The 26,396-nt window shown below is 47.9% G+C and overlaps 1 protein-coding gene across 1 annotated transcript; it reads left to right on the top strand.

Moving 5' to 3' along the window:
- The first annotated feature begins 299 nt into the window (after window positions 1-299).
- On the top strand, window positions 300-26,396 carry Piwil3 (piwi like RNA-mediated gene silencing 3). The gene is made up of 23 exons (XM_020186884.2): window positions 300-391; window positions 850-977; window positions 3,124-3,232; window positions 4,534-4,604; window positions 4,648-4,792; window positions 5,104-5,212; window positions 6,606-6,702; window positions 7,725-7,936; window positions 8,444-8,565; window positions 9,059-9,139; window positions 9,651-9,878; window positions 11,537-11,648; window positions 13,627-13,753; window positions 13,921-14,032; window positions 14,508-14,622; window positions 15,251-15,304; window positions 21,399-21,626; window positions 21,732-21,835; window positions 22,569-22,639; window positions 23,013-23,163; window positions 23,731-23,856; window positions 25,773-25,920; window positions 26,280-26,396. Exons 1-23 carry the CDS (start codon window positions 300-302, stop codon window positions 26,394-26,396), a joined length of 2,859 nt encoding a protein of 952 aa, XP_020042473.2.

The raw sequence follows: 26,396 nt of genomic DNA, 5'->3' as shown, positions 1-26,396 counted from the left end.
CATGATGTTTTCCTCCAAGGATTTGTGTGAGAGTAAAAATCAGAGAGACAAAGAGCCTGGCATACAGCGTGTGCTCAGTGTATAGCACTTACTACAGAGAAGCTGTTTGTGACGATCGAAATTAAATCCTGCTCTGACTATTAAAAACTCCACATCCGCACGATGCAGGACTTAGGGGGCTCTGCAGCCCAAGGCAGAGTTCTTTTAAAGGACAGCTGAGGTTTCAGGTGCTCACGGTGGGGGCTCTCCAGCCTCTGGGACCTCTTCAAGCTTCAGTAAACCACACTGTTATGGGTGCCATGCGGACGGCACAGGGGGTTGGTCACACAGCAGAGCTGAACGGAACAGGACAGCGGTCACTGGAGCCTGGGGAGGTGGGGAAGAGGCGTCAGTGAGGAGCCCGGAGAGGAGGCTGGAGCAATCCGTGACCGAGTCCAACGCTGGAGAACGAGGCGCCCTACACGAGAAATGCGCAGCAGGTGAAGAGACGGAAAGGCTCACGAGCTGACTTGATTATTACTCACTGTGTGTGTCACCACGGTCTGAGTCACCACAGTCGTGTGTCACCACTGAGTCACCACAGTCGTGTGTCACCACTGAGTCACCACAGTCGTGTGTCACCACGGTCTGAGTCACCAGTCGTGTGTCACCACACTCGTGTGCCCCATACAGATGTGCACGTTAAGTCTCATGAAAAATTCATCCCAAAAGGGCGCCAGGTAACCATGTCACTTAAACAAAATGAGTTCCCAGTGTGTATGTAACAAGGACTTAAATGCACAAAAGCACAACTTTAAAAGATGGTGAGTACCAGCCCGGTGTGACTCAAATACCCTGCTTCACGCACAGGTCCTTTGCGTTGTGCAGACCCAGGTTCAAACAGGAGCGAGAGAGTTTATGCTCTTTTTTGTCCACTGCGGCCATCAGCCAGTCGGTCTGCCCCCGTCGTCAGCAGCGGCTCCAGGCTGCTCAGAGCAGTGGGTTTTACACGTGGTGCCCAGCCAAGTTATCACATCTACTGCACACAGGAATCCGGCCATGGTGTCAAGTAGTCGTCCTCGAGTGGCTACCACGTAACGGCGTGCTCATCTCTGCAGAGCACCTGTGTTGGGAGATCAGCTTAGCTTTCACTTTACCCTACTATACCTACACGTCCAGACGTGTTTCCAACAGTGGGGCGTCAGAGGAGACAGGGGAGGAGGGAGGAAGAAGAGAGCGAGGAAGAACGAGGAATGCTGAGTGACATGGCTTCTGTGTAGGAACCAGGGACAAGGATACACACCCAATATACTGAACAGTTGGGGTGGGACAGGTGAGGGGGCATTATGGAGGCGACACTGATCAGCACAGCACATTTACAGGGAAAATGCCGAGGACCCACTGCACAGTGATGGACACTGACACATGGACGGACAGGGACGCAGAACGGCTGTGTTAAGGTAAGTGACAGCAGGAGGGGAGGGGAATGAGGAGGTGAAGGAGGTGACACAGCTGATGTGTTTCTACATGGGAGAACATGGCATAGGAAACCTGTTGGAGCCATTTTAAGAAGGAGGAGGGGAAGAGGGAGAACAGTGGTAGGGATACATTGTATGTATACTTATATAAAGAAATGTCACAGTGAAACCCCTGTACAACTGATATTCTAAGAAAAAGTTAAAATATTAAAAGAATTGGTGATGACCAATTGAACACTGGTGGCTCAAGTAACCTGTAATCCTAGCTACTTGGGAGGCTCAGATCGGGAGGACCTCGGTTTGAGGCCACTCAGACAAGTATTTCCCGAGACCCCATCTTGCAGATAACTGGAGCAGAATGGACTGGAGGTGTGGCTCAAGGTACAGTTCCTGCTTTGCAGGAGCAGAGCCCCGAGTTCAAGAACAGCAACAAGCCCTTATGTGGCAGGGCCAAAGAATGATGGAACCCAGAAGCAACCAAAGAAAAGATGGATACGACAGATTTTCATTTATTTGTGTTTTGAGACAAGGGCTCGCTATGTAGCCCAGGGTGGCTTTGAACTCACACTCCTCCTATTGCTGCCACCTAAGTGTTGGGGTTCAGTCATGTGCCACCCTGCCAGGCCCAGATAACTTTTACTGACTCCAAACACGATTGAATTAAATCTCCAACCCTGGTCTGTTCCCCAGATGTTGAGCTGGTATCACGTCTCAATAACCCTAACCCTAATCACACAGTTGGTCTTTCTGAATCATCTCACCAGCATGAAATATCTACGGCCCACCCCGAGTTAATCACGGAGAACGTACTTGGAGGGACCTGGGCCAAAGAGACGATGCCGAGGTGTTGGGTTTGAAGCCAGGAGCTTGCCACAGCTGCATTTAGTCACCCTGGACTCGGCATGGACTTGGTGAAAGCTGTTAAGTGGTAAGGGCCTGTTTTCTGGGCTCCAAGTGCTCCTCATTGGATAAGCGCACCTGGCAGGTACATCCCCGGGTGGTTAATGGGTGAGATGTGGTGGGGCAGGCAAGGAGGGAGAGCTGACCCCTCTTTTCCTCTCCCCACACCTGTGAGCACCTCCAAGCCAGGTGTAGCTCAAGGTGGGGACAGAGGCGGGGCTTGGAGCCCCTCAGGGTTGAAATTGAGATCAGAGGAGCAGGGCCTGGTGTTTGTCCTGATTTGCACGGGTCAGGCTGGTCCTTCTGTTTTCCCCAGTCCTGGCTGGGGCTGTATGCCTGAAAGGACTGGGACCTTCCCTCCTCTGCCCTGGTGGACTCCAGCACTGCCCAGATGCCCAGGGGCTGTGGGGACAGGGTCTGAGGCTGTGTGCCACACGGATCAGAGCAGTTCCTAAGGTGAGCTGTGGGGTGAGGCCCAAAGACAAGAAGAGAAGAGGATGGGTGGACGTAAGACCCATCCAGGACTCCAGTGAGGGGTGTGAGGAGTGCGGGTTGGGGTCCCTGAGCTAGCTGGTGCCTGGTAGGTGGGAGTCTGGTACTCTGCCTGTCGCGGGAGGTGAAGGGGGCAAGGAATCACAGCCAACACTTGGGCTAGCTGCTGTGGTTACCCAGGTCTCTGGCTGAGTGATTTGACAATGGCCTGTAAAAGCAGCTAGCAGGGCAGCTTCAGGGACTCTGCTGCAATTGTGCTCTTCCTGCCCCGCAGGGTCGTCGCCCTCATGCTGGGCAGGGCCAGGACCCGAGCCAGAGGCAGAGCCCGTGGCCGACCGAGTGTCGCCCAGCCTGAGCCTCCTGGAGCCGCCGCGGCCAGCCCGGTATGTCCACTGTGTCCTTCATGCAGAAGCTAGGGAGACGCTAGTCCCCAAAGTCAGATTCCACAGAATCTGCCTCACCTCCCCTCTCACCTGCAGCCAGGGTTGTCCTCCAGCCAATGGCTGCAACGGTGTCTAAGTGGCTTCTCCAGCCCGGACTCCTCTTGGAAACGAGCAATTTAAAGTCCTCAGCACAGCCCGAGCCAGATACATTCCAGTTAGTTTAAAATGGGCTATTCCCATGTCCCGTCTTCTATGTGGGCTTTGCCTTCAAGACGCTGGCCGCAGCCTGGCACACAGCCTCTCCTGGCAGCCTCCAGGGAGGCTATACTGCCTGGCTGTATCCAGACTCCATCCAGGCTCGCTTGTTCAGCTCTGGGACTGGGGTGTCCTCCCTTCCCCTCCTGCCCTCGAACCTCAACGCTCCTCCTCAGGCTAATTCTCAGTCATTGGTATTCATTCCTAGGTTACTGAGATACCCACCCTGTCCCTCACCCCTGAGCATCGCAACCCCTGCTCCTGGGCTCTCATCTGTGACCCTGGGATACAGGTCTGCTCTCTAAAGGGAAATCTGCTTACACCCTGGGACCTTCACCAGTCCTACTGCAGCTCTGCCCTGGCCGCCCAAGGCAGCTGGCTTTTGTTTACTAACCCAAATCATCCACATCTGTGCACAAGCCAGGCTCCTCCATTCAGCAGGAATCCCCCTGGATCCCCTCGCTCCCATACTTCTCTTTTCTTTCCTTTATCTTCCTAGTGCAGGACTCTTGTCTCCTCTCTGAGCTGGGTTCTTCTCTCTGCCCTACAGTCAGGCTCTGTCCTGACTGTCCCACGGAGGCTGCACCAGCCCCGCAGATCTGTATACTGTCCTAGTCCTCCTAGCACTGGCTGTCGCCGAGCTTCTCCCTGATAAACTCCTGCATCTGCGCACAGTGCTGCTCTCCTCCCCTCCTTGCTCTCACTGTGTGCCTGGCCTGGTCCTGGGGTCTCTTTTCTTTTATTCCTGTCCACCCTCCCCTAGGGACCTTGGCCAGTGTGGTGGCTTTATGGGCTATCTGGTACATGGACAGCTCCACAGACCTCCTGCTCTACCAACACCCCCACAGGGGTCCACAGACCGTTCCGCTCCCCATCTCCCCTCCCAAACATCACCCCCACCTCATTAGGAGGTCCACGTGCTCAGGCCACCATCTTTGTCTTCCCCTCGCCTCAAGCAGGCAGAATCATTGTTGCTGACTTTCTTTTTCCTTTCCACGCTATCTGGTGTCTGAACGCTCTCCACTCTGTGCTACCTCCTGGTCCAGATGTCCACATCCCTCCCTGGATGCTGCGGTGCCCTCCTCACATGCCCAGTCTGTCTCCGACTTAGAACCAGGTGAATGTGTGCAACACCCGAGACGCACTCTCTGTCCTCGCAGCCTCCTCATTCTTTCTCGAACACCCTGACCTGTCAGCCGAGGAGCTCTGTCCTCTTAACTTGCTCAATGTCAGGCCTCCCTCCTCTGAGGGTCCCTGCTGGCCCCCCGACTGGTCCAACCTGCCCCCTTCATGCCCACCTTTCGGGTAACTCCATTTTGTTCTGTTCTCCTTCTCCTCTTCCCAGCCATCACCACACAAGCGTCAATATTTTTAAATTTGGTTTTTGAAATGGGTTCTCACTATAAAGCCCAGGCTGCCTTTAAACTCCTCCTGCTTCAGCCTCCTGAGTGTCAGGATTACAGGTGTGCACCACCAAGCCGGCCCTTATGTTATCTTTAAAATTGACTTCTTGTCATTGTGGGCATGTCAAAGGAAGACCTTTTGCTTTTTGCCCTGATCTGAATGATGAGTAAACACAGAGGAGACACCACCTCTTATGTTCTAAATTCATGCAGGCCCAGCATGCTGCTCGACCGCCACCGAGGCCCCAGCCGCCCCGAGAGGAAGGCCGAGGGCTTGCACCCCAGCAGCCTCAAGGAGCAGAAGGAGGAGCCCCGGCTCCAGGCAAGAGGAGGGAGAGGGTGTGGTGAAGGCAGGACTGCTTGGTGCCTGAGGTACCAAGAGGAAGTTCTGGGCAGATGGCCTCTGCATTCCCACTGACATGTGGCTTTATTCATTTTACATTTTAAAAGCATATGAAAAAGAAACGGGGGTATTAGCTTAAATTCACTCTCATTGCTTCTCAAGTCTAGGTAGTATATTTGCACAAAACCCTGTTAACTAGGAATTCCAGGAGTGCGATTTCCTTGGCTTCCTAAAATGCTGCATTTAGAAGGTTGAGCAGCTGCGTGACCTCGGTGCTTCCCTAATGCAGTGTGGCACAGGTGACAGACAGGTGTCACCCTAACCCAGGTTTCACTCAAGCTCAGCTGCAGCACTCACCAAGGATTTGGCTAAGTCAATTGATCAGCTCCAGACCAGATTCTCCACTTTGGCTCTTGTGATGGGCCAAAACTTTAAACGTGAAGAAGAAAAATCTAGGTATCTATTTTAATAAACAGATACAAAGCCCAGAACCCATGCGATAGTTACAAACTTGAGCTCACAAGAAAGCACGTCTTTTCTATCACTTGGGCCACACTTCTGCAGGGTTTGGATAAATATATGTAAAAAGTACGCATGCGCAGAAAATGCATAAATCCTGCTGTTTTTCATGGAAACTTTAATGAGTTTGCTTGCTGGATGTGTCAGGAGCTAAAATCGTTCTAAACCTCACACATGAAATGTAGTTAATAGTTTTTCTCTTGTAGAAATTCTGACTCCAGTATTGTATGAAATCAGTGTAAATTAGGAATAAAATTTGTAGAAGTGAAAAATGGTTTGAGGAAAACCATTTTTGTAGCTCGAAGTGTGGGCTTTTGGCTGTTCAGGATTCCAGATCACATTTCTCTGCACGGTCAGCCATGCCTTGCCTTTGTAGAATAAATCTGAAATGATCTCAATCTTGGAATACAGCAAACCAGGGTGAGCTCCTTTCCCAGTAGCTCTAGTGGAACGGGTAAGGTGGCTCCTTCAGTACCAAAAGCCAATTTCCAGGATTTTTAGTTCTGTTCATTTCCCTGGTGTTTTCTGATGCCCACTAGCGGGAAGTGTAGTGTCAGGTGATGGCTTTGGGGAACACAGAGCCAGAACCAGGTTTGGACAGACAGACACCCGGCAAACACTATACAGGAATGAAGTATAGTTACAGGCTGGGGACTTGGAGGACTTGCTGGAAGGTTTCTTGGAATACTGCCTGTCCCTGAAGTGATATTTGCATCCTGTGGCACCACCTCTCCTATCCCCAACAACCTAGACTGTGATGCGTCATGTGGTCCTTCTCCCTTTCTCTTGTATCAATCACCATCTGTCTTGTTTGTGCTGTGTAGAAGACCTTCCGATCACAACTGGATTGCAGAATCTATCCATGATGCCAACCAGGCCTTCCAGAGTTTTCCAAGACATCGTGTTGAATACCAGGCAGAACTTGGAACACGTTAGACACTCAAAAACTGGTATGCTGGCCCGTGACACTTAGACTTTACAGGACATTCTTCTAAACTTCTAGTTACAAGTACCCTGGGTCAAGGGAGTCCGTATGTCGTGGTAACACTCCCACCTCAGTCTGTGTGATGACACTGACCTTTGCAGAAAGACCACACCAAAGAGGTCCTGATGGACTCTTACAGCCCCTAATAGAGAACAACCTGGTTCTTTGGTTGCACTGAGGAGTTCTGTTTTGTTTTAATGAGACGTTTTTACGCATAACAACTTCCCTTTCAGGAGGTGCAAAGGTTTTGTTGGGTTTTGATGTAGCTATCACTATTTCTAACCCTGTGCTTACATCAGAACTTGCCTGTTCTGGATGACTGGTGCACAGGCATTTGCCCCTTGTTCTCTCTGTTCGATCTAATGTTGGCTTAATATCATAGTTTCCATGTCCCCGTGAACCTGTTTTGTCGCTGATTTCAGGAAAACTCATGACTTGAGGACAAGTTTTGAGGGCAGAAAAAGACATCTTTGGGAAGCTAGATGCCTGGCCTATGGCTGCGTGTGCTGTGGGAGGCACAGCAGCAGTTGCAAGTCTAGGGTGGTTGGTTTTCCTGACGTGTGTCACTGTGTCCTGAGTTTTGTAGACATAAAAGCTAGACTAGAAAAGAAGTCTTACGATGCACATCTTTAGTTCCTTTGCCCAGGTAGAGTTAATTCTGTAGTTAACTACTAAGATATGGAAGTGGCTTATGTGAAAGAACAGAGATGGCAGAGGCTGCTGTTCCCTGAGAACCAGTGGGGATGGAGGAAGGGAACTCCCTGGGACAGGGAGAGGACACCCCCCACAGGACATTTCTTAAGCTATTAGATGGTGGAGAGACTTTGTTTTTTTTCCTGGCAGAGCTGGTGGAAAGCAGCTCATTGCTCAGCTGCCTGACCTCCAAACCAAGGACTATAAAACTTGGCTAAAAGCTTGTGGAGTGAGAGGGTGGCCGTGGGTTCCCTCGTGACACCACTCTGTTATTAACACGTGCCTCGATTGCAGGTTCAGAAGGCACCGCGATAAGAGTGCTGGCGAACCACTTCCGAGTGTGGCACCCGCGGTGGCCGGTGTTCAAGTACAATGTGCGCTTCCAGCCCGACGTGAAAGGCGCGAGGCTCCGTGCAGAGCTGCTCTTCCAGAGCGAGCGGGTGTTCGGAAGGAGGCGCATCTTCGACGGGCAGTCTCTGCTGTCACCGGAACGGCTGCGTGTGTCGGTTAAGTGGTGCCATTTCACTTTTTTTTGTCACATTTCTGCTTGTCATTACAAAACTTCCTGGACAACAGTGTGTTGCCTGGAGGACTGTGACAAAACCTGTGCCATGTGTCATCGCCTCGGGTATTCAATGTGCCCCTAACCTTAGGGCTTATTAAGTGAAATATGAATGGAACTTAAGCACAGTGTGGGGCAAAAATGCTGATAAAAATTAAATTTGTGTCCTCAAAGTTAGGGGCTTATTTTCTTTGAGTTATTATCCTCTTCAAATGTTATCGTTGACTTTTTCTTTGAACTTTTTCCATAAACATTTTATATTGATGAAATTATAAGTAAAATAGCTTTAAATAATCTGGTGCTTGCTTTATATGGATTGTCCCTGCACACGTGTGTCTTTGCGAGAAAGGCCACTCACGTGTGTGCCGGATAGCCAAGTGGCATTTGGTTGTCCGTCATGGAACTTGGTTTTCTTGGAAGAACATCTGGATTCTCTTGTTTTAAATCTTAGAGCTTGGAACTTGTCAGGCAGACCCAAGACGGAGACATTGTACATATTACAGTAGAGTTTTTCAAAGAACTCAAACCCACCCACCCAGATTACCTGCGTTACTACAATGTCCTCTTCAGAAGGTGTGTTCTGGGGTTGTCGTGATGGTGACAGTGACTGTGAATGCAGACTGTGTCTTCTTGTGTTCTGTGTTGACATCTCTGTGCTTTGAGACAGGGGTCTTTCAAGTGAAACAACACCCCACTTCCATGCCCGGAAGGAGCTACGGACAACCGTGCATTTCTCTAGAGCGCTTGTTTTCTGTTCTTTGTTCTCTATGATGGCCAAACATTTAAAATGAAAATTTGAGATGTGTAGTTTACCAACGCTGTTTTGGTACAGTTCTAGAAATGAAGGACATTCTGCCTACCTTCATGTAAGTTTTGTGTTAGGAAAAGGGTAAAAGTTTGAGGTCAGATGAACGTCAGTATCTGCTGTGTCACTTGTCATCGGGAACTTGGTGTTAACTCGAAGTGTAAAGAAAACCATTGGCAGCTCGTCTTCCGACATGTCTTTGTGTTACCAGATGCTAATGTCCATTGTCATTTCAACAAATCCTACTCTTTCAATTCCTAGGACTCTGAAGCTGATAAACTTGGAACAGGTCGGTCGCCACTATTACTCCCAAGAAGCTGAGGAGGAATTCAGAAGCTGGGGGTTTGTAAAGAGCAGACTTAACCCTATCATGTCTTGAAGTTACTCTCATGCAAAGTGGTATAACTTAAACCTGCCTTTTTAAATGGGACCCACTGACCATGGGTGGTTAAGGTTTAGTTTAATTGAAATTCTACCATGATGAGCATAACCTTTAAAGTATTGTGTGTACAAACATTGCAGGAAGCTGAAATGAACTCAAACTTGGGTAATACCTTCTCTCTGAAAATCTTAACAGTAGCAAATCTGTGTCTCAATACTTGTTAAATACACTATTACAAATAATTTATACTTGATATGAAGATACAATGCTTTATGAAGGCAGTAATAAAGTTTGAGACATGTTGTACTGTAAGTAATCTTTATTTGAAGGCTCTCCACGAGGTCGGTTATTACTGGAAACAAGGAGACCAGGGGGCCCTAATCGTCTACTTTAGATCCTGAGCACAGCCCGAAACACAGTTCTGTGTTGAGAACTCAGACCTAACTCTGGCGCAACTCCTTCTCTTTGCAGCCTGGACGTGCGGTCTGGCTACATCACCTCTATTCTTCCATATGAACACAGCCTTACCCTGTGTGCTGACGTGAGCTATAGGGTCCTCCAGAGCAAAACTGCTTATGATGTCATAGATGGGACATATGAATTCCTCCGAGGGTACCCAGCCACATCCTCCAGACAACTCCAGCAAGAGCTCAAAGACAGGGTGGCAAAACAGCTACTTGGCTCAGTTGTTCTTACAAAGTGAGTGCTTTTCCAAAACCCGATTCCATTGATTCCACCTTCCTGCCCTCCCGTGTTCCTATAGTTCTCAAGTCACCAAGTGTTGCTGTCGTGGAGTAAAATGGCACAGAAATGCCCTGCCCCTCTCAGCCGCTCATCCGGCTTGGGCAGGAATGTCACTGCCCCATCACTGGTACTCGCTCATGGTGCTGGGCCCTTGTGTATATGTCACAACAGTGATTCTGAATTTTTCTTTTCTCATTTTGGGTGTCTAGCTATTTTTAAACATCTTTAATTATAACCCCACTGGCAACTTCCCATGTGAAGCAAATTTTTTTTTTTTAATTTTCCTTCTACACCAGAAATCTTAACTTGGTAGGGCTTCAACAACCAGTCATTTAATCAAAATGATCTTAAGAGAACAAGCCGGGGAGATGTTTTCCAACTTCAAACTTCCCTGTAAAGCTCAAGGGTCAGAGCAGGGTGACGCTTGCATAAAGATAAAGAGGCTGAGGTGGTGGGGCTGTGCCCAGAAGCTAAGGTGCACTCTTGCCATCAGCTGGTTTTTGACAGGGCTGTCAGGACAATCCAAAGAAGTCCCTTCAAGTATGTTGCTGAGATAACTGGTTGCTGAGATCCATCTGCTCTTGCTCATACAATGCACAAGTCACCCAAGTTTAACTCAAACTAACTCAAAGTAAGCTACGCAGAAGAGCTAAGTGTAACTCTTAGAAGAAAGTGTAGAAGTAAAGCTTGACTTTGCATTAAAGCTAAACTTTGTTAAATAGGACACCGAAAACATGGGTGATGACAAAAGAAAAATATAGGTAGATTGGATTTCACCAATCAAAGTGAAAGGACAAAGGGCAAATACTTGCAAGCCATGTATGGGGACAACTCAATAACGACAACCCTATTTTTAAAAGTGGGCAAAGGATCTGAACAGCCCCTTCCCCAGAGCCCTTTCCTTGAAGTACTGTCATGGCCACTCAGCAGGTGGGAAGACCCTCACTGTCAGCAGACCGAGGCTGAGAAGACATTTGGCTCCTCTTGTCAGCCGTCTGGAGACCACATCATAACAGGTGTTAACAAGTCGGTGAGGATGTGGTAATATCAGAACCAACCTTCACACACGGCTAGCAGAAATATAAAATTACGTAAATTTCCTCTAGAGCATTGCTACTCTAGAAATTCCACTCCTAATTACAGACCCAAGAGAAATGAAAAGCTATGACCTTCAGAACTGGTGCATAAACACCTGTGACACTGTTCATAAAGTCTCAACAGCTGCCATGTCACCTGGGGAATGGACCACAAAATGTATATCCATACAACAGAAGATTTGGAAGTAAAAACACCTGCTCTGGCATAAATGAGCCTTGAAATGTTAAGTGAAAGAAGCCATTTGGAAAAGAGCTTGTACTGTGTGACACAATTTACATGAAATGTGTGAACGGGGAAGTTGGGGACACGAACTTGCTTAGCCTGGGGCTATGTTTTGTGCTAAAACAGTCGTGATGCTTAATTAACTGATAACTGTGGCTCTTTTCCAGTGGGACGGGGCTCTTTTCCAATGTGAATTGACACCTGCTGCAATGGGAGGGTTTCAAGAATTTATTCCCTGTGTGGTTTTATGCGTTAAGTCAGGGATGATCCTTACATTGCAATAATGTCCACAGATACAACAACAGAACGTACAGGGTGGATGGTATAAACTGGGATCAGAATCCCCGAGATACGTTTACAAGATCGGATGGCACACGAGTCACCTTTGTAGAATATTATCTACAGGTATGAAGCTGTTTCTTTAAATCATGAAAACTCGTCAGTTAAATGAACCAAATCTTACTTAGTTTAGACATAACTCACTCTCGGTGGGGGTCTATGACTTGTCTATTCGCCACGTATTTGGGTACATGGTGCAGAGGGTAACGGGCTCCAGTGTGACCCCTTTCAGTCTTAGAACGGGCTGCAGGAGTTTTAAACATGTAGGCGGATTATTAGGTAAAACAAAAACCCAGTAAGACTTCAGATGTGAACATGTTAGTCACCTGGGAGTCTTAGGTCTGTAGAACTTGGTCCAAAAAGAACAAAAACGAGCAATTATCCTCTGAAGTGTCAGTTATGTGCAGCCTCAGGCTTAATCTGATTATTCACAGGAAACAGGAAAATGTAGTTCAGTGAAGTATGATGCACAACAGGTATTCACTTCTCTAGTTTTGGTAGTTGAAAGACTGTTAAAAGAGCATCAGATACTTGTAGCCATTAGGGACAAGCAGTTACAAGTGGTGACAGATGTTCTCATATAAAAATGCAGTAATGCTCCCTGGACCCTAGGGGCTGTGCGGCACCCTGCTGCCACACCAGTGCCCCTTTGCCCATCAGAACAGCATTTAACGAGAGCCTTGTCTATCTGTCTGTCCATCCATATTGTGCATTCTGAGACGGTTGAGTCAGAGGGCCTCAGGCAGACACAGGAGTGATCAGAGCCCCGTTCTGATAACTAGAGGGGCTGTATGGAGACAAGGGACCATCTAGACTGGGTGCCATGGAGGACCTAGGAACCGGTATGTGTGCCAGGAAGGTGTGAGCTGGGGGCGTGCCATTTTCAGGGTGTCCCCATCTCACCCAATGCTACTGAGGGAACAGGGTGGGGTTGCACCCACACTGGAGACTGAGGTGGGGGACACCTTGTGAAAAGTTTTGTGAATTGGACAAATAGGATTTTGCTGTAGTGGAAGCTATATAGCCGAATGACATGATACTGTCTTAATTAGACTCTGTCTACCTCTGTCTGTCTGGGGTATGGTAAAAAAGGAGGCAGGAAAACCCAGTGAGAACCAGTTGTTACAGGGTTTGGAGTAAATGAGGGGCAGGACTTCCTGGTGGCCTAGATTTGTGGCAACACCCAGGATGGGACCATAGCACTGGTCAGCTTCACATGAGGGAACAATGGTACCTGCCACAGGGACTCTGGGAGACACTGGTTTTGGGGTGGTTTGGGGATGTGAGCAGCCGATGGAGTATCAGTGAGCCTGTGCTGGGAAATGGGTGAAGTCTAGCTGCCTTTCAAATAACTACAGACTACTTCAAGGAAAAAACACACATAATCCACTTCAGTATGACAGGAATTGTTGTGCATGACAGCCATGACTGCATTTGATGTTGTCCTGTTTGGGGTGAGAACACTTCTGAAGGACTGGGCCCAGCAACACAGAGAGACCTGGGAAGGTCCACTACTTTGTTCTGGGGGAGGAAAGTCTTTGTGGCTCAAAAGCTGTACCATAGTTATAGGAAGTTCTGTCTGTGATATCCTGTTTGAAAATGTCTTTTCCTATTTCAAATGGGGACTAAGAGCTTTGGGGAAATAATGCAGAAAGAATGCTGGGACTGGGATTTTCAAAAGGGGTGGGTTCTGCCCTCCCCCTTTAGTGCGAGTCTTCCTTGAAGTGTCAGCCTGCCTTAGGAATCTTAAAGGCAAGTAAAGCGAGAATCACACACTGAATCTCATCCATCTGTACACACAGAGGCAGAAGAGTAATTCTGGATGTAATGCTTGCTGTGACTCCTGGTCTTTCTGGCCATGTATGCTATGTGAAAAATGACCCATGGCCATGAGCAGTAAGAGAACTAGAAAAGCACTGCTTTTACCTAGGGCACCCGTCCCCAGAGGGGCCTGTGTGTGCCAGAATGTGGGCTTCTGTACTGGTTACGGGGTGTCGCTGTGGGTTTGCTGTAGTCACGCCAGTCTCCCTTAATTCTGTTACAGCAATATAATGAGCAAGTCACTGAATTGAAGCAGCCACTCCTGGTCAGCCTGGGCAGATGGAGAAAGGGCCAGAGGGATGCCCCACGAGAGCCCGTCCTGCTGGTTCCACAGCTGTGCTACCTGACAGGTGCCCCAACTTATGTGGCCTCTTTACAAACCAGACTGCATTATGGCATAGAAAGTCAGGCTTTTCAGAGCTTTGCACCTAGAAGGCGTCCCCCAGGTGTCACCATCTACTCTGCTAATACAAACTTGTTCTCCCTTGTGAAACCATATGTTTTGGATTTTTGAAAGGTTTACCAAGATTTCTACCAAGTTCGACTATGAAAAAGTTGGTGGAGAGAACAAGGCCAAATGCCAACGACAGAGTTAACATCTTGAAAATCTTCATTGAGGGCTTAGAAAGGCAAGGCATACTTTTCTGGTTGTGTTTGTGCCTGAGAGTGGTATTGAACTGAACCTGATTGCTGTGTGTATCCCTCGGCATCTCAATCCTTCGTGCTCTGTACAGAGCACGAAGCACGAACCTGTGTCCCCAACATTCGGGAGGCTGAGGTGGGAGAATCACAAGGTCGAGGCCTTCCTGGGCTACGTAGTGAGACCCTGTCTCAAACAACTATTGCAAAGAAATGGTGTAACTCCAGTCTTCCTGACGCTGCCTTGTTAGAGGGCTGACCGGGGGATAATGAACAGGAGAGGCTCCAGGTTGGCTGTGCCAACGTAGCAGCAAAGATGATATTTCAGTTTCCGGGAGTTTTATCTGCAGTATCTCGACACCAAGGACAAGCAATGATGAACCTTAGATTCAGGGAAAGTTGCCCTGTTTTGTAAATGGCTAATTGCTTTTATTTTCTTTGGATTGGAAATATTTTAATTTTCAGTGATCAGAACGTGCAAGAGGAACTTGAGCGCTGGGAGCTGAGGTTTGGCTCTGATTTCATGCCTGTCTCTGGAAGAGTTTTGAGAGAAGTTACAATCTTCCAACATGACAAATCGGTGAGGCAGGCTTACGACTAATCAAGATCTACCCTTGAGCCAAAGTAATCTACAGGTTACATTGAAACAAAAGCCAGACAGTGTAAATTTCTGCAGTTTATTTGAACAAAGGAGGGTTCGTAGTCAGGCAGCACTCAGGGCCAGAAAAGGTCCACAGTGCCGCAGTGGCCATGTAGACAGTGACCTTGAACAGGTGGTGTGGCAGCTGGATAAATAAACAGATCCGACTGCTAAGACTCCAGTTAGAGGCTGGTTTGTCTGGAGATTCGAGGTCCTTTTGCTGGTTACATCGTTTGTCCAGGTCTGACGACTCAGCTAGAAGTTTACATCTGTGATAGAATTCCCCATCTATACCTAAAATACCAAGCCCAGTCATTATTTAAGATGAGAATTGGGAGATTTCAATAGGAAATAGCACAGATATATGGCGGGAAGGCAGGTAGGTGGTGCTGACCTTTACAAAATGAAATTTTTTGTGTCTTGTAATTCTCCAGTTTGGCCCCGATCCCGAGCTGGGAGACTGGCTGAGGGAGTCCAGGAGCAAGTACTTACTCAGAGCAAAGTCGCTGACCCACTGGGTGCTGCTCCACACTCAGGAGTTCGCTGACATTGCCTGCTCCTTCCATAGGAGTCTAGCGAGGGTCACGCCAGCCATGGGTATGGCTATGACAAGAGCAAAAGTGTGAGTACGGCACAGACGATTTCCAGTTTGAAAACCGGTTGGCAATCCAAAAGCAGAATCACTAAAAACTGCAACCCGCCACCATCATTTTCTTAATCCATACTCAGAAACTTTGTCAGTCTCTTCTTGTCACAAATATTAAAGCCGGCGTTTGGAGCTGTGGTGAGGGAGGTGTGAGGATCGGCAGCTTGCTGACAATGGACGGGGGAATGTTAAGAACTAGTTCCCAGTTGCGGACTTTTTCTTTTTAAAGACTTCTAAAGTGTAATTCTAGAATCACAGGCAGTAAGAGGAAGGTACGGATTCCCGTGCTCTGTCCCATGCACACATAGCTCCTTCATGGACCAGGGCTTCCCTCCTGCCATGTAGAAGCTGGGACGCTGACCCCAGCTCCGTTAGCCAATCCCGCTCAAGGACGGGCTGTGGGGGAGAAACTTCTCTGGGATATTTCGAAGTGATTCCCCTGCTGAGGTGCTGAGGAATGCTTTTCCCATACTTCCTGGGAGTACCTGGCCAATTTCCAAGAGGTAAATCTCTCAAAATCCTGGGGTCTTCCCTGTGACTGGGGATGCCTAGGGTTTTCAGTTCCCACCGGTGTCCCCTCCACCAAGTTGGCAATTACAGGTGGGGGCTGCTTTATGCCGGTGGAGTTTCCCTGAGCCTCTGCTGGGGAAGCTGGGGGTCCCATGGTCCCCTTTCTGTCTCTCTAATGTGGGGGCAGCAGGTTGCCTTGTGTGTTAACTTTTTAGGAATCCCAGGATAATTTTGGATTTTGCAGTCTGTTTAGCTTTTGACTTGTTACAACCAACTGGTGGCTTCCCAGCACTTTACAAGGGGATCTTGAACCCAAAAGTCTGGGTTTAAAAAATTTTTTTTAGGGGGGAGCAGTACTGGGGATTGAACTTGGATCCAGAGCCATACCTCAAACCCTCTTTGCTTTAGTTATTTCTCAACTAGGGCCTCCAGTTTTTGCCTGCCACATGGTTGGTTACAGGTATGCTGCACTGTACCTGCCTATTTCTGTTTTTAAACACTTCCAAGTAAAATGTTTACCTTGGGCATTTTGTCTGATTTTACACTATATTTCACTTGTTACAGGAGATACTTGTGTGTCACTGTTTGTCACCTCCTGAATATGGATACTTATTTTCTAGGTACACAGTAGAAGATGACTCTAGCTCCTATATAAATAAGCTAGCAAACTGTCTTACTCCAGCTACACAGATGGTAAGTGTCTGGGGTGTACATGCAGCCTTCAGTGGCTATTCTAGAGCTGTGTTTACCTGTATTAGAATTTGGGGGCTGCCATTGGCCTCTTAAACCAGTCAATGATGACAAGTTTGCACCTATAAGCTAGCTGAGTATAGTTGGCCAGGAGCTAGCTTTTCCTAAATATTATCTTGGGCTAATTTGCTCAGGGTTGAGGGCTTGGAATTTTGAAAACATAAGCAGCATGCTAATTTTAAGCCACGTGGGTTGTAGTAATTGCCAGGCCTCACGCTTTCACCCCCAGGGCTGGGATTGCAGGAGTGTGTTGCCATCTTGGGATCCTGCCTTGTGTCTTTCACTAATTCACCTTGTGTTCTGCCTTCCTCATAGGGTGATCTTGGTATGGAGGGATTTTCTTAATCGTGACACCAGAATGTTTTTCTTGTCTTTTACATAAATCCTGGGCTTTCACCTTTTAGTCATCACAGAGAACCCTGGAGGCTACTTCTTTCTCAATGAAAGGTCTTAGATTTTTAAAACCAACATATAGTACCATATTTCTCATATTCACCTTTTGAAGAATGCATACATGGTAGAAGGGTCCAGTCTAGCCATTAGTATATGTATTACTCAGGTGCCATTTTTGTGCTGGGAAACTTATATCACACTTCTAGCATGTTTTCAATAATATATACGCCGTGAACGATAGCTGCCCTACTGCACACCAGACTTCTTGCACTAAATCCTCGTACCTAACCGTAACTCTGCACCCTCGGACAACATCCCCGGCCCTCCTGGTCACTGCCGAGCCTGTGGTAAGTGCCGTTCTGCTCTCTACCCCTGAGCTCCACACACAGCCATGCGGCTCTTGTGTTTGTGACCTGGCCTAGTTCAGCATAGGCAGTGTCCTCCAGGTTAATGTCACACACGGCCGCATGGCCTTCCTTATAGTCGAGTCGTTCACTGTGTGTACACCACTTTCTTTATCCAGCTGACATTGGCACTTGGGTTGTTCCCAGGTCATGCCTGTTGTGAATATTGCTGGAATAAACACGGGGGTGCAGATAGCTCTTTTACATGGTGGCTTCCTTTCCTTTAGGTGACCTGGAGTGGGATTGCTGGGTCACGTGGTGAAATGTAATCCTGCTTTTAATTCTAAGGACCCTTCACCCTGTTTTCCAGAATGGCTGTGCTGATGCACCTTCTCAAGCATAGCAGACATGGCCGCCATCCTGCCCTCCCCAGCACTGGTTCTCTTTCACCCTTTCTGGATTACTGACTTACTAGGGTGAGGCGATGTCTCGTGGTGGTTTTGACGTGCATTTCCTTGGTTAGTGACGTTGAACACTTTTTCCATATACACATTGGCCATTTGTAGTCATTTGAGAAATGTCTGCTTGGGACTTTTACTGATATATTAATTCAGATACCATTTCTTGTCCTGGAGTCCTTCACATAGCCAACGGTAAGCCCTGATGGGGTACATGACGCACAGATGCTTCTTCTCTGTTCCCCTCACTGTTTCTTTGCCACACAGAAGCTCTCCGGTGGACCTGGTCCTGGGTCCAAGGTCCTCCCAGTACAGGGCTGTGCCTCTCACCTCAGTAAGCCATTGTCCTCACCGGGCCACAATCAGATACTTTGATCTCTTGCCTGGTGCCCTTCACTCCTGGGAAGGTATTTGGCCTGTGTGCCAATCGTTCAAATGAGTGTTTCTGCAGTCAGGGGAGTGATCATGGAGACCCCATTCCACCATTTTGTTCTCCTTTCTTTATCTCCCTTTAATTAGGAAAATTGTTTTGTTCTTTCTTTGGCTTTTGTGACCTTGGAAGCACACTGGCCAGTTATTTTGTGCATCTCCTCTGCACAGGGCTTTGCTCATTTCCTTGTAAATGGAAGCAAGCTATGCATTCTGGCAGAATGGCACAGAGGTGACTACGGTTCTGGATCCATTGTGTCAGGGAGTAGGATGCTGATCTCACTGATAATTCTAATTCTTATCACCTGGTTAAGGGGTGGTCTGGAAGGTCTCCGTATTTGTTATTCCTCCCTTTTACAATCTTTGGTTCCTGGTGGAAAGACAGTTTAATACTGTGCACCAATTTCTTTTTAAAGTTTTGCTCAATGATGTTCAGAATTCACCAATTCTTGTCTGAAACAACCCTCACTTTGGTACTCACTGAATGGAGATTTTGTTCTGCTTCCAACATTCCTCTTATTGATTGGTGTCCTACTGTGAGGGAGAAGTCCTCAGGCTTTATTTACTCATTTACATGCATAAATTGGTGGTACTGGGTTTGAACTTGGGGCTTCGTGCTGGCTAGGCAGGTGCTCTACCACTTGAGCCACGCTCCCAGCTGTTTCTTGCCTTAAATCTTTTTCAGAGAGGGTCTCATGCTTTGTCTTGGGTTAGCCTTAGCTGTGACTCTCCTAGTTATGTTTTATGCCTTTCATGTGATACCAGAATGACTAGTTGTGATGCCACACAGGTTGTTTGTCAGGTTCTTGTCCAGGATCAGACAACAGGAGAGTAGCAAGCGAGAGAAACTTATTGTGGTTCAGGAAGATGCAGCACCGGGGGCACCTGGGTGGGGTCAGAGAGACTGAGCCGTGGCAACTGCGACACCTAAAGGTTTTTATCTGGTGCGGTTTGCAAGACTCTGGAAAAGCTTTCTGATAGGTTGGTCCTAGTTTTGCTACAAGGTCTTGACTCACTTTTTCCTCCCTCATCTTCCCTCCCTGAGGTTGTTAGTCAAACTGTAACTGTTCTTCTCCCCGTCTCACACCTGGGCCCGCATCCTGGTGACACTTGGGAGTGCTGCCTGGGGTCACATCCTGGTGACACTTAGAATGCGGTCTGGGCCCCCATCCTGCCTGGTGACACACTTTGGGGGAAGTGCTGTCTGGGTCCACATTCTGGTGTCTTTGCCTCTTGCCCACTTCTGGTTCTTGGAGACCTCAGCTGCTGCTTTCTGGCCCCAGCCCTGCTAAGGCTAGCTCCTAACACATGTAGCCGGGATTATAGAAACAACGCATGTGCCACCATGCCAGCTTGTTTGTGTAAATGGGGTCTCACTTTTTGTCTAGGCTGGGCTCAAATCTTGATCTTCCTGATCTTTGCCTACTGAGTAAACTGGGGTTGAAGGTGTGAGCTTCCATGCCTGGTACTCATAGACTCTTAGTGCTTAATAGAGGGTGACTTTACTCTCATTAGTCTGTTTAGTTGATCCTCTGTACAGTTTCTGCCCTGCAGATATGCTGTTGTGGCATCTGTTACCAGAGCTTCGTGATGTCTGTCTTTGAACTTTACCTAAACAGATTATTTGCACAGTCGTTGGTGTCTTTTGTTCACTCTTGGCTCATTTCTGGGTGTGACTGCAGCTGTTATCCCATTGCTTTCAATTCCCATTCTCTCGTTAATGACCTTTGGGGTCTCTAGTTTGGCTGTCACTCACTACACTAACACACGTCTGTTATGCGTCATGCATGTGTTTCTGTTGAGTGGATGGTCTGTCATTAGACTTTACTAATTAGTTTTCCAAAATATCAGCACCAATTTGTACATCTACCTTCAGCTTACGCAGTCCAGTTGCTGTCTTTTGCAACAATTTGACTAACCTTCAAATTTTAACTTGAGCAACCTTCCCATCGTAGGACCTGGTATTCAATTTCTGTACCTCCTTCCTCTATGGGGCCGTCAATCTCGTCAGTTCCTGACACATCCTGGGAAGGGCAGAAGCCTGGGGAATACAGCTTCAATTGCTGGGATCACCCTAGTCCCCAGTTCTCACCCATCAAAACCCTCGTTTCTTCATTGCCTGGTCAGACCTGCTGAACCCCAGACAGGCTCTGTCCACCAGGACCATGTCCCCTCAGGACACCATGCTTTTCCAGAAGCTGAAAGCTTAGGTGGCTGCTAAGTGACAGCTGTGCTGCGTGTGGGTAGGGGACAGTGGTGGGCTCAGCCCTCAGTGCATTCTGAATGCATCAAGCACCATGGATTTTAAGGCGTTAGGAAGAAAGCAAGCCAAAATAGTGACATGTGCAAAGAAGCAAAAGCAGAAATGAAATGGAATAAACTGACAAATTTAAAGCTGGTTCTTTGAAAATATTAAATTTGACATCTTTAAGACTGAAGAGACAGAAGGTAGCTCATCGACGTAGATCCCCGGGTATCAGAGATGTCAAAGGAACTGTAAGCCAGTGACTTGAAAACAGAAGTAGGTAATTTTAGAAAAATGGGACTTTTTAATATGACAACCTATAAGAAACACTGGTGCTAATCAATGCATATACTGCAGTTGGAATGCCACACCCTTTCTGCAGAAAGGAGGAAACTCAACATTGGGGGAAGTCCTGAATCTACAAAAGATGTCTGCTGAAAACTCCTGCAGACATTAGTGTGTGAAAAAACACATCCCTGCTTTTCCCATGGCAGTTGGGAACAGGCCCCATGGTGTCCCCTGTTGACAGCTTGTGGTCACTTGGGGGTGACGGTGCCCATCTCAGTGTGTTGCTGAAAGAAGGAAGCTGAGTGAGTCCTTGGCAGTCAGTACACAGCGACTGTCCTGAGCCCGGTGTTTCCTCATCTTCTATTTCCCACCCCCAGAGTAGAACCCACATCACACCTGGAAACGAGCTAATGAGTTTGCAGTCTGTCTTTAACCCATCTTTGGAAACTGAGCGATTTGGACAAAGGACTTTGCAAGTCTAAGCAACTGATGTCTATTGCCTCATTGTCTGCCCTGCAGCCTCTTGTCTGCTCAAATCACAGCTGGTGACCATATGGCAAATCCAGACCCTCAACCCTGAGGCTCCATGGTCGGCTTCCTAAGTGGACGCTGGCTTCTCGGTACTCCCTCTTGTGTCTGTTGTTCTGTCTTAGCATGTTTCACCTTTGTTTGTCTTTAAGGTGGTTTGCATACTGCCCAGTGATGACCAGAAGAGGTATGCAGACATAAAAAGATACCTGTGTGTTCAGTGCCCGGTGCCAAGCCAGTGTGTGGTGGCAGAGACCTTAAGCAGCCCCAAGAGGTTCCTGACTATTGTCACCAAGATCGCCCAGCAGATGAACTGCAAGATGGGAGGAGCCCTCTGGAAGGTGGAGACAGGCGTATGTTGGATTTCATCACCCTCACTTCATTTGCCTAGTGCAATTTGTCTGTTTTGCTTATATTCTGTTCTAACTCAGTTTACTACCTTTTTTAAATACATGAAGTTACAGAGGACGATGTTCATTGGTATTGATTGTTTCCACGATGTCGTACATCGCCGGAAGTCAATTGCAGGATTTGTGGCAAGCACCGATGAAGATCTGACCACGTGAGTAAGCTGACATGCCCTTGGTGGTTGTCTGTGGCCCAAAGGAGAGATGAGCCCCGCTTGAATTTGTTGATGGTTCAAAAGATTGGGTGTTCGCAGGATGCATTCTCAGTCACACACTCTGACTTCTGACAGTTGTGCTTCCCAAACCTCTGTGCCGCTTGCTGGCTCTGGGTCACTGCCATAGCCACACAGCAGAACCACGCTGGTGGTGACATACCAGCACTCTGGAGGCTGAGGCAGGAAACTTGCAGGTTCAAGACCAGCTAGGGCTACACAGTGAGACCTGTGTCAATAAGACAAAAAGTGACAGCCAACACATCTGTTTCTGTGTAGTTGTTTTTGTTATTTCTTGAGACAAGATCTCACTATGTAGTCCAGGCTGACCTTAAACTTAGGATCCTCCTGCCTCAGCTTCCTCAGTGCTGGAATTATAGATGTATGCTAGCACACCAGCTTTTATATGGTTCTTTGGGCCAGGCAACTGGTACCCTATGGCTCTTCAGGGTCACATCTGGAGGCTTGGTGGTCCTCTTTCTCACTCACTTAGATGTGGCAGAATCCATTAAAATGCCTGTGGTACCAGAAGAGACCAGATCTGAGCATTAATTGGACACTCAACTATTGACGGTGGTTTTCTTTTTTTGGTCATATATTAACTCAGAATCCGGTGGTTCTGTTGAGAATCACTGATGGACTGTTAAGGTTCTAACAGACATTTTCCTGCAAACAGGTGGTACTCTCAATGCATCTTTCAGGAAACTGGAGAGGAGCTCGTGGATGGGCTGACAGGCTGTTTGGAAGGTTGGTGTCTTTGTTCTCCAGGGTTGGGGCTCCCACCTCTGCACCAGCACCCTCCAGAGATCACTCCAGCTGTTGGGTCATGACTGGAAATGTTTTGTTGCCACATCTGGGATGGTGACACATGTAGCGTTTAGGCCAGTGTAGGGGCGGGGATGCTGCTACTTGCCTTTCTGTGCCCAGGACAACCCTCCACAAAGAATTCTGTCTCAGAATTTCAGTCATGCCGTTGTTGAGAAACCCTAGGCTAGACGGAGGCCACTGGCAGTGACACTGTCCTGAAAGGTGTGGCTTTGGAAGATGAACCTACCAGTTTTCCAAGCGGCAGAGGCTGGTGGCCCCAAGTTCACTTACACGTGCTTCTGCTTCCTTCCAGCCGCCCTGACTTCCTGGTTTAAGAACGCGCTGAGCGCGCCGCAGTCGATCGTGGTGTATCGGGACGGGGTGGGAGACGGTCAGCTTCAGGCCTTGCTTGACCATGAGCTACCGCAGCTCGTGCGCTACTTAAAGCACGCCTGCAGGCACAGGTGAGAGGCCACTGTGCTCGCTGATTTCCAAGTGATACCTCCTGGTCTTTAAGACACATCCGTTTTGGTGGGGGCTGGGGGAGGAAAAACCCATCAGAGCAATGGGGGTGGGCAGACAGGCAGTTACCCTTTGACCTCGTTCCCACACTGAGTCGGAGTGCAGTGCGAGTGGCGGTGGCAGTAGGCGAGTCTTCCCTGCAGAACCTCGGGGTCGTCCTCTTTGTTTCTTTCAAGTCTCAATGTGGAGGACTTGCTGACCTTGGAGTTGAGCCATCAATGAACGTAAACTAACTTATCCCTCCTTTTGAGCTTGGACACCTCAGGGCTGGGCGTCCCTTCCAGCAGTGTCCCCCGGCCTCCTGTCTATGAGGCCTGATGCCAGCAGATGTCACAGGGATGGATGACCCCAGGACGTGGGTGGCTGGCACAGTCAGGCGTGTGGGACGAAGCTGTAAATGGGGTGTGTGGAGGGAAGGCGGCCGTGGGCTCTCAGTACTTCTGAAGAGCATGATGCCACTTTCTTCTGAGAAGACTCAGTAAGCATCGTGACCTATCCTCATTTTAAAGTATCAAGCTAGCTTTCATTGTGGTGAAGAAACGAATAAACACCAGGTTTTTTATTGAGAAGAATGGTTTATACCACAATCCTCCTTCAGGAACTGTTATCGACGTGGTGCTAACCAGGGAGGAATGGTGAGCTACATTCTTTTTCTTCGTTTTTCTTTCTTTCTTTTTCTTGTTCGTTTTTCTTTTTTTTTTTTTTTTTTTGGTAATCCACTTTTACTTTTATATCTGCATTTTCTAGATTCACTTCAGCAAAATCACTAATTCCCAAAGGTTCATTTTTTTCTGATTCTTGGTGATGTCTTCATTTATTTTCCACTCTAGGCTGGGGAATTCTTCACTTGGACCTAGAAATTGTGATTTGTCTGGTGGTTGTTTAATTTTCTTAAACTTTTGTGTCTGTGACTAAATAAAGGTTAATTTTAGTGTGATTAAAACCCCCTTATTTATGAAAGTACAAGTAATATTTTCACAGACGGTTTGGAGTCATCTCAAATCAAATCACACATAATGTGGGGGAGGTTTCTTTTTTTAAAAAATGGTTTGCTACTTTTAAAGGGGGTGGCCCAGGAGAAGACAGTTCCTCTGACATTCATCCTGTGAGAACAAAACAAATGTCACCGAAGTGGTGAACGTTTGGGGGATACAAAACAGAGCTCAGTTTTACATTGCCAGCCTTGGCAATGCAGAGCAGCGATTCAGGAACTGATTTTTCCTACAGGAAGTGAGAATCCAGACAAAATGACAAGGTTAGGCACCAGCCAGTCCATGTTAAATTATGCTATGAGACAGAAAATGTGATAAAAGCCTCAAGAATCACTAGGAAATCTTGAATTAAAAGGTCAGCTTAAGTGTGGATATCTAGCAATGATAAATGTAGTCAAACTGAAGAAAAGTCAGGAAGGGTGAAAAAGCAGGTGAAACACAAAGCAACGATGCAGGAGAGAGCCAGAGAGAGGGGAAGGTGAGGAGGAAAGGTTTCAGAAACACGAGGCAAAACAAGATGTCCTGCCTGTCAAGTTGCAGGGCACTAGATACAATGAGGGGTCACCACAAAGACTCGGATCTCAAGCCTCAGGTTTCGGAATCACAGCACTGAGCAACATCAGTAAAAATGTCTATTAGAGGAGCAGGCACCAGAGATTAAGTCAAACAAATAACATTTATAAAGGATAAAATTATACTCAAAACACCAGTAGGAACCAGAATAGTGAAGCAGGACCTTTAAATTGCTACAAAGTAGCAACGAAGTGAGGATCTGATGGCTAAGCTTTACTATGCACGCAGTCTGCAGCTTAGGAAGAAATAAATGGGACTGTTACAAAGTGACAAGCCAGGAGCAATGCTGACCTGTGACATCAGCAAGGACAGAAATGATGAACAAAGCTGAGGGTGCCCCAACCAGGCCACTCTGCAACCCTGGCGTAAATAACACGTCAGAAAGGAGTCGGGGCAGTGGGGGGGGGGTGGGGGGTGGGGGGTGGGGTGGGTAAAGCACCAAGTTCAGGAAATGGTGTTTCTGAGTAACTTTACACTTGTCCGTCACACAAGTAGGGTCCTACGACCCCACGAGGGAAGTAAAACGGGTGGGAGAAGCGGGGTGCAGAAACGTCCATCAGTCAGTAGAAGGCGGGGAAGGGATGAAGAAGGTGTGAGTGAAGTGACAAAGTACGAGAGGCCACCCCGAAGATGCCTGGTGTCCACGGTAACCACAGCAGATGACCTTCCTGGCCACAGTGCTGGAAGTTGCAGCGCCCCAGTGACCCTTGGGCACAGACGAGGCAGACACAGGAAAGGAGCCCGCTTTGCTTCCCTCCAGGCAGCAGCCCTGTATTTTAAGTCTGATTCCGTGAGTTTTTCCTGTGCTGACACTTAACTGTCTTTGTGGAGGCATCAGGTTTGTTTGCACTTAGGCTTCCCACGTGAACTGAGCCCTGCCCGTAGAAGGCAGGTCTGTAAATTAACACAGAATGTCTTCAACGCTGATCTAGGGTTACCGTGTCCCCTTTTCAATAAGCCGACACCCACGTGTGCTGCAATTCCAGGTATGACTTCTACATCGTGAGTCAGTCCTCGAGATCTGGAATGGTCACCCCCACCCACTACAATGTCATCTATGATACAATTCGCCTGACCCCAGACGCAGTGCAGCGCTTAACTTACAAGCTGTGTCACATGTACTACAATTTGCCAGTAAGTCTGCTGCTCGTTTCCCTTCAACTCTTCAGAACGCATTGTTTAAAACTAAGCAATTGATAGTTATGAAGCCTCGGTCTCAGAGAAAGAAAGGAAAAGGTAAGTTCTAGAAGATGAGAGGTTGAAAGATATTCTTTTGGGCTGAGCTACTCAGGAGGCAGAGACAGGAGGACTGTGGTTTAAGGCCAGTGGGGCAGTTAGCATGAGAGCTCATCTGGAAAAGCAAGCCCAAAGAAAAAGGGCTGGGGGTGTGCCTGCAGTGTAGTGCTTGCCTAGCAAGAGCAAGATCTGGGGGCGAATCCCTGGTACCCCCCAAAATAGACACACGTACACTCTCGTTTTCCTTCCTATCGAAGGGTATCATTCGAGTTCCTGCTCCTTGCCACTACGCCCACAAACTGGCTTATCTTGTGGGAAAGAGCCTCCGTCAAGAGCCAAGCAGGTCACTGTCACACACCCTCTATTACCTCTGA

This window comes from Castor canadensis, chromosome 18 (genome assembly GCF_047511655.1).
Source record: "Castor canadensis chromosome 18, mCasCan1.hap1v2, whole genome shotgun sequence".
Taxonomy (NCBI): domain Eukaryota; kingdom Metazoa; phylum Chordata; class Mammalia; order Rodentia; family Castoridae; genus Castor; species Castor canadensis.
Note: the sequence above shows the minus strand (reverse complement) of the source record. Positions and strands in the feature narration are given on the sequence as shown.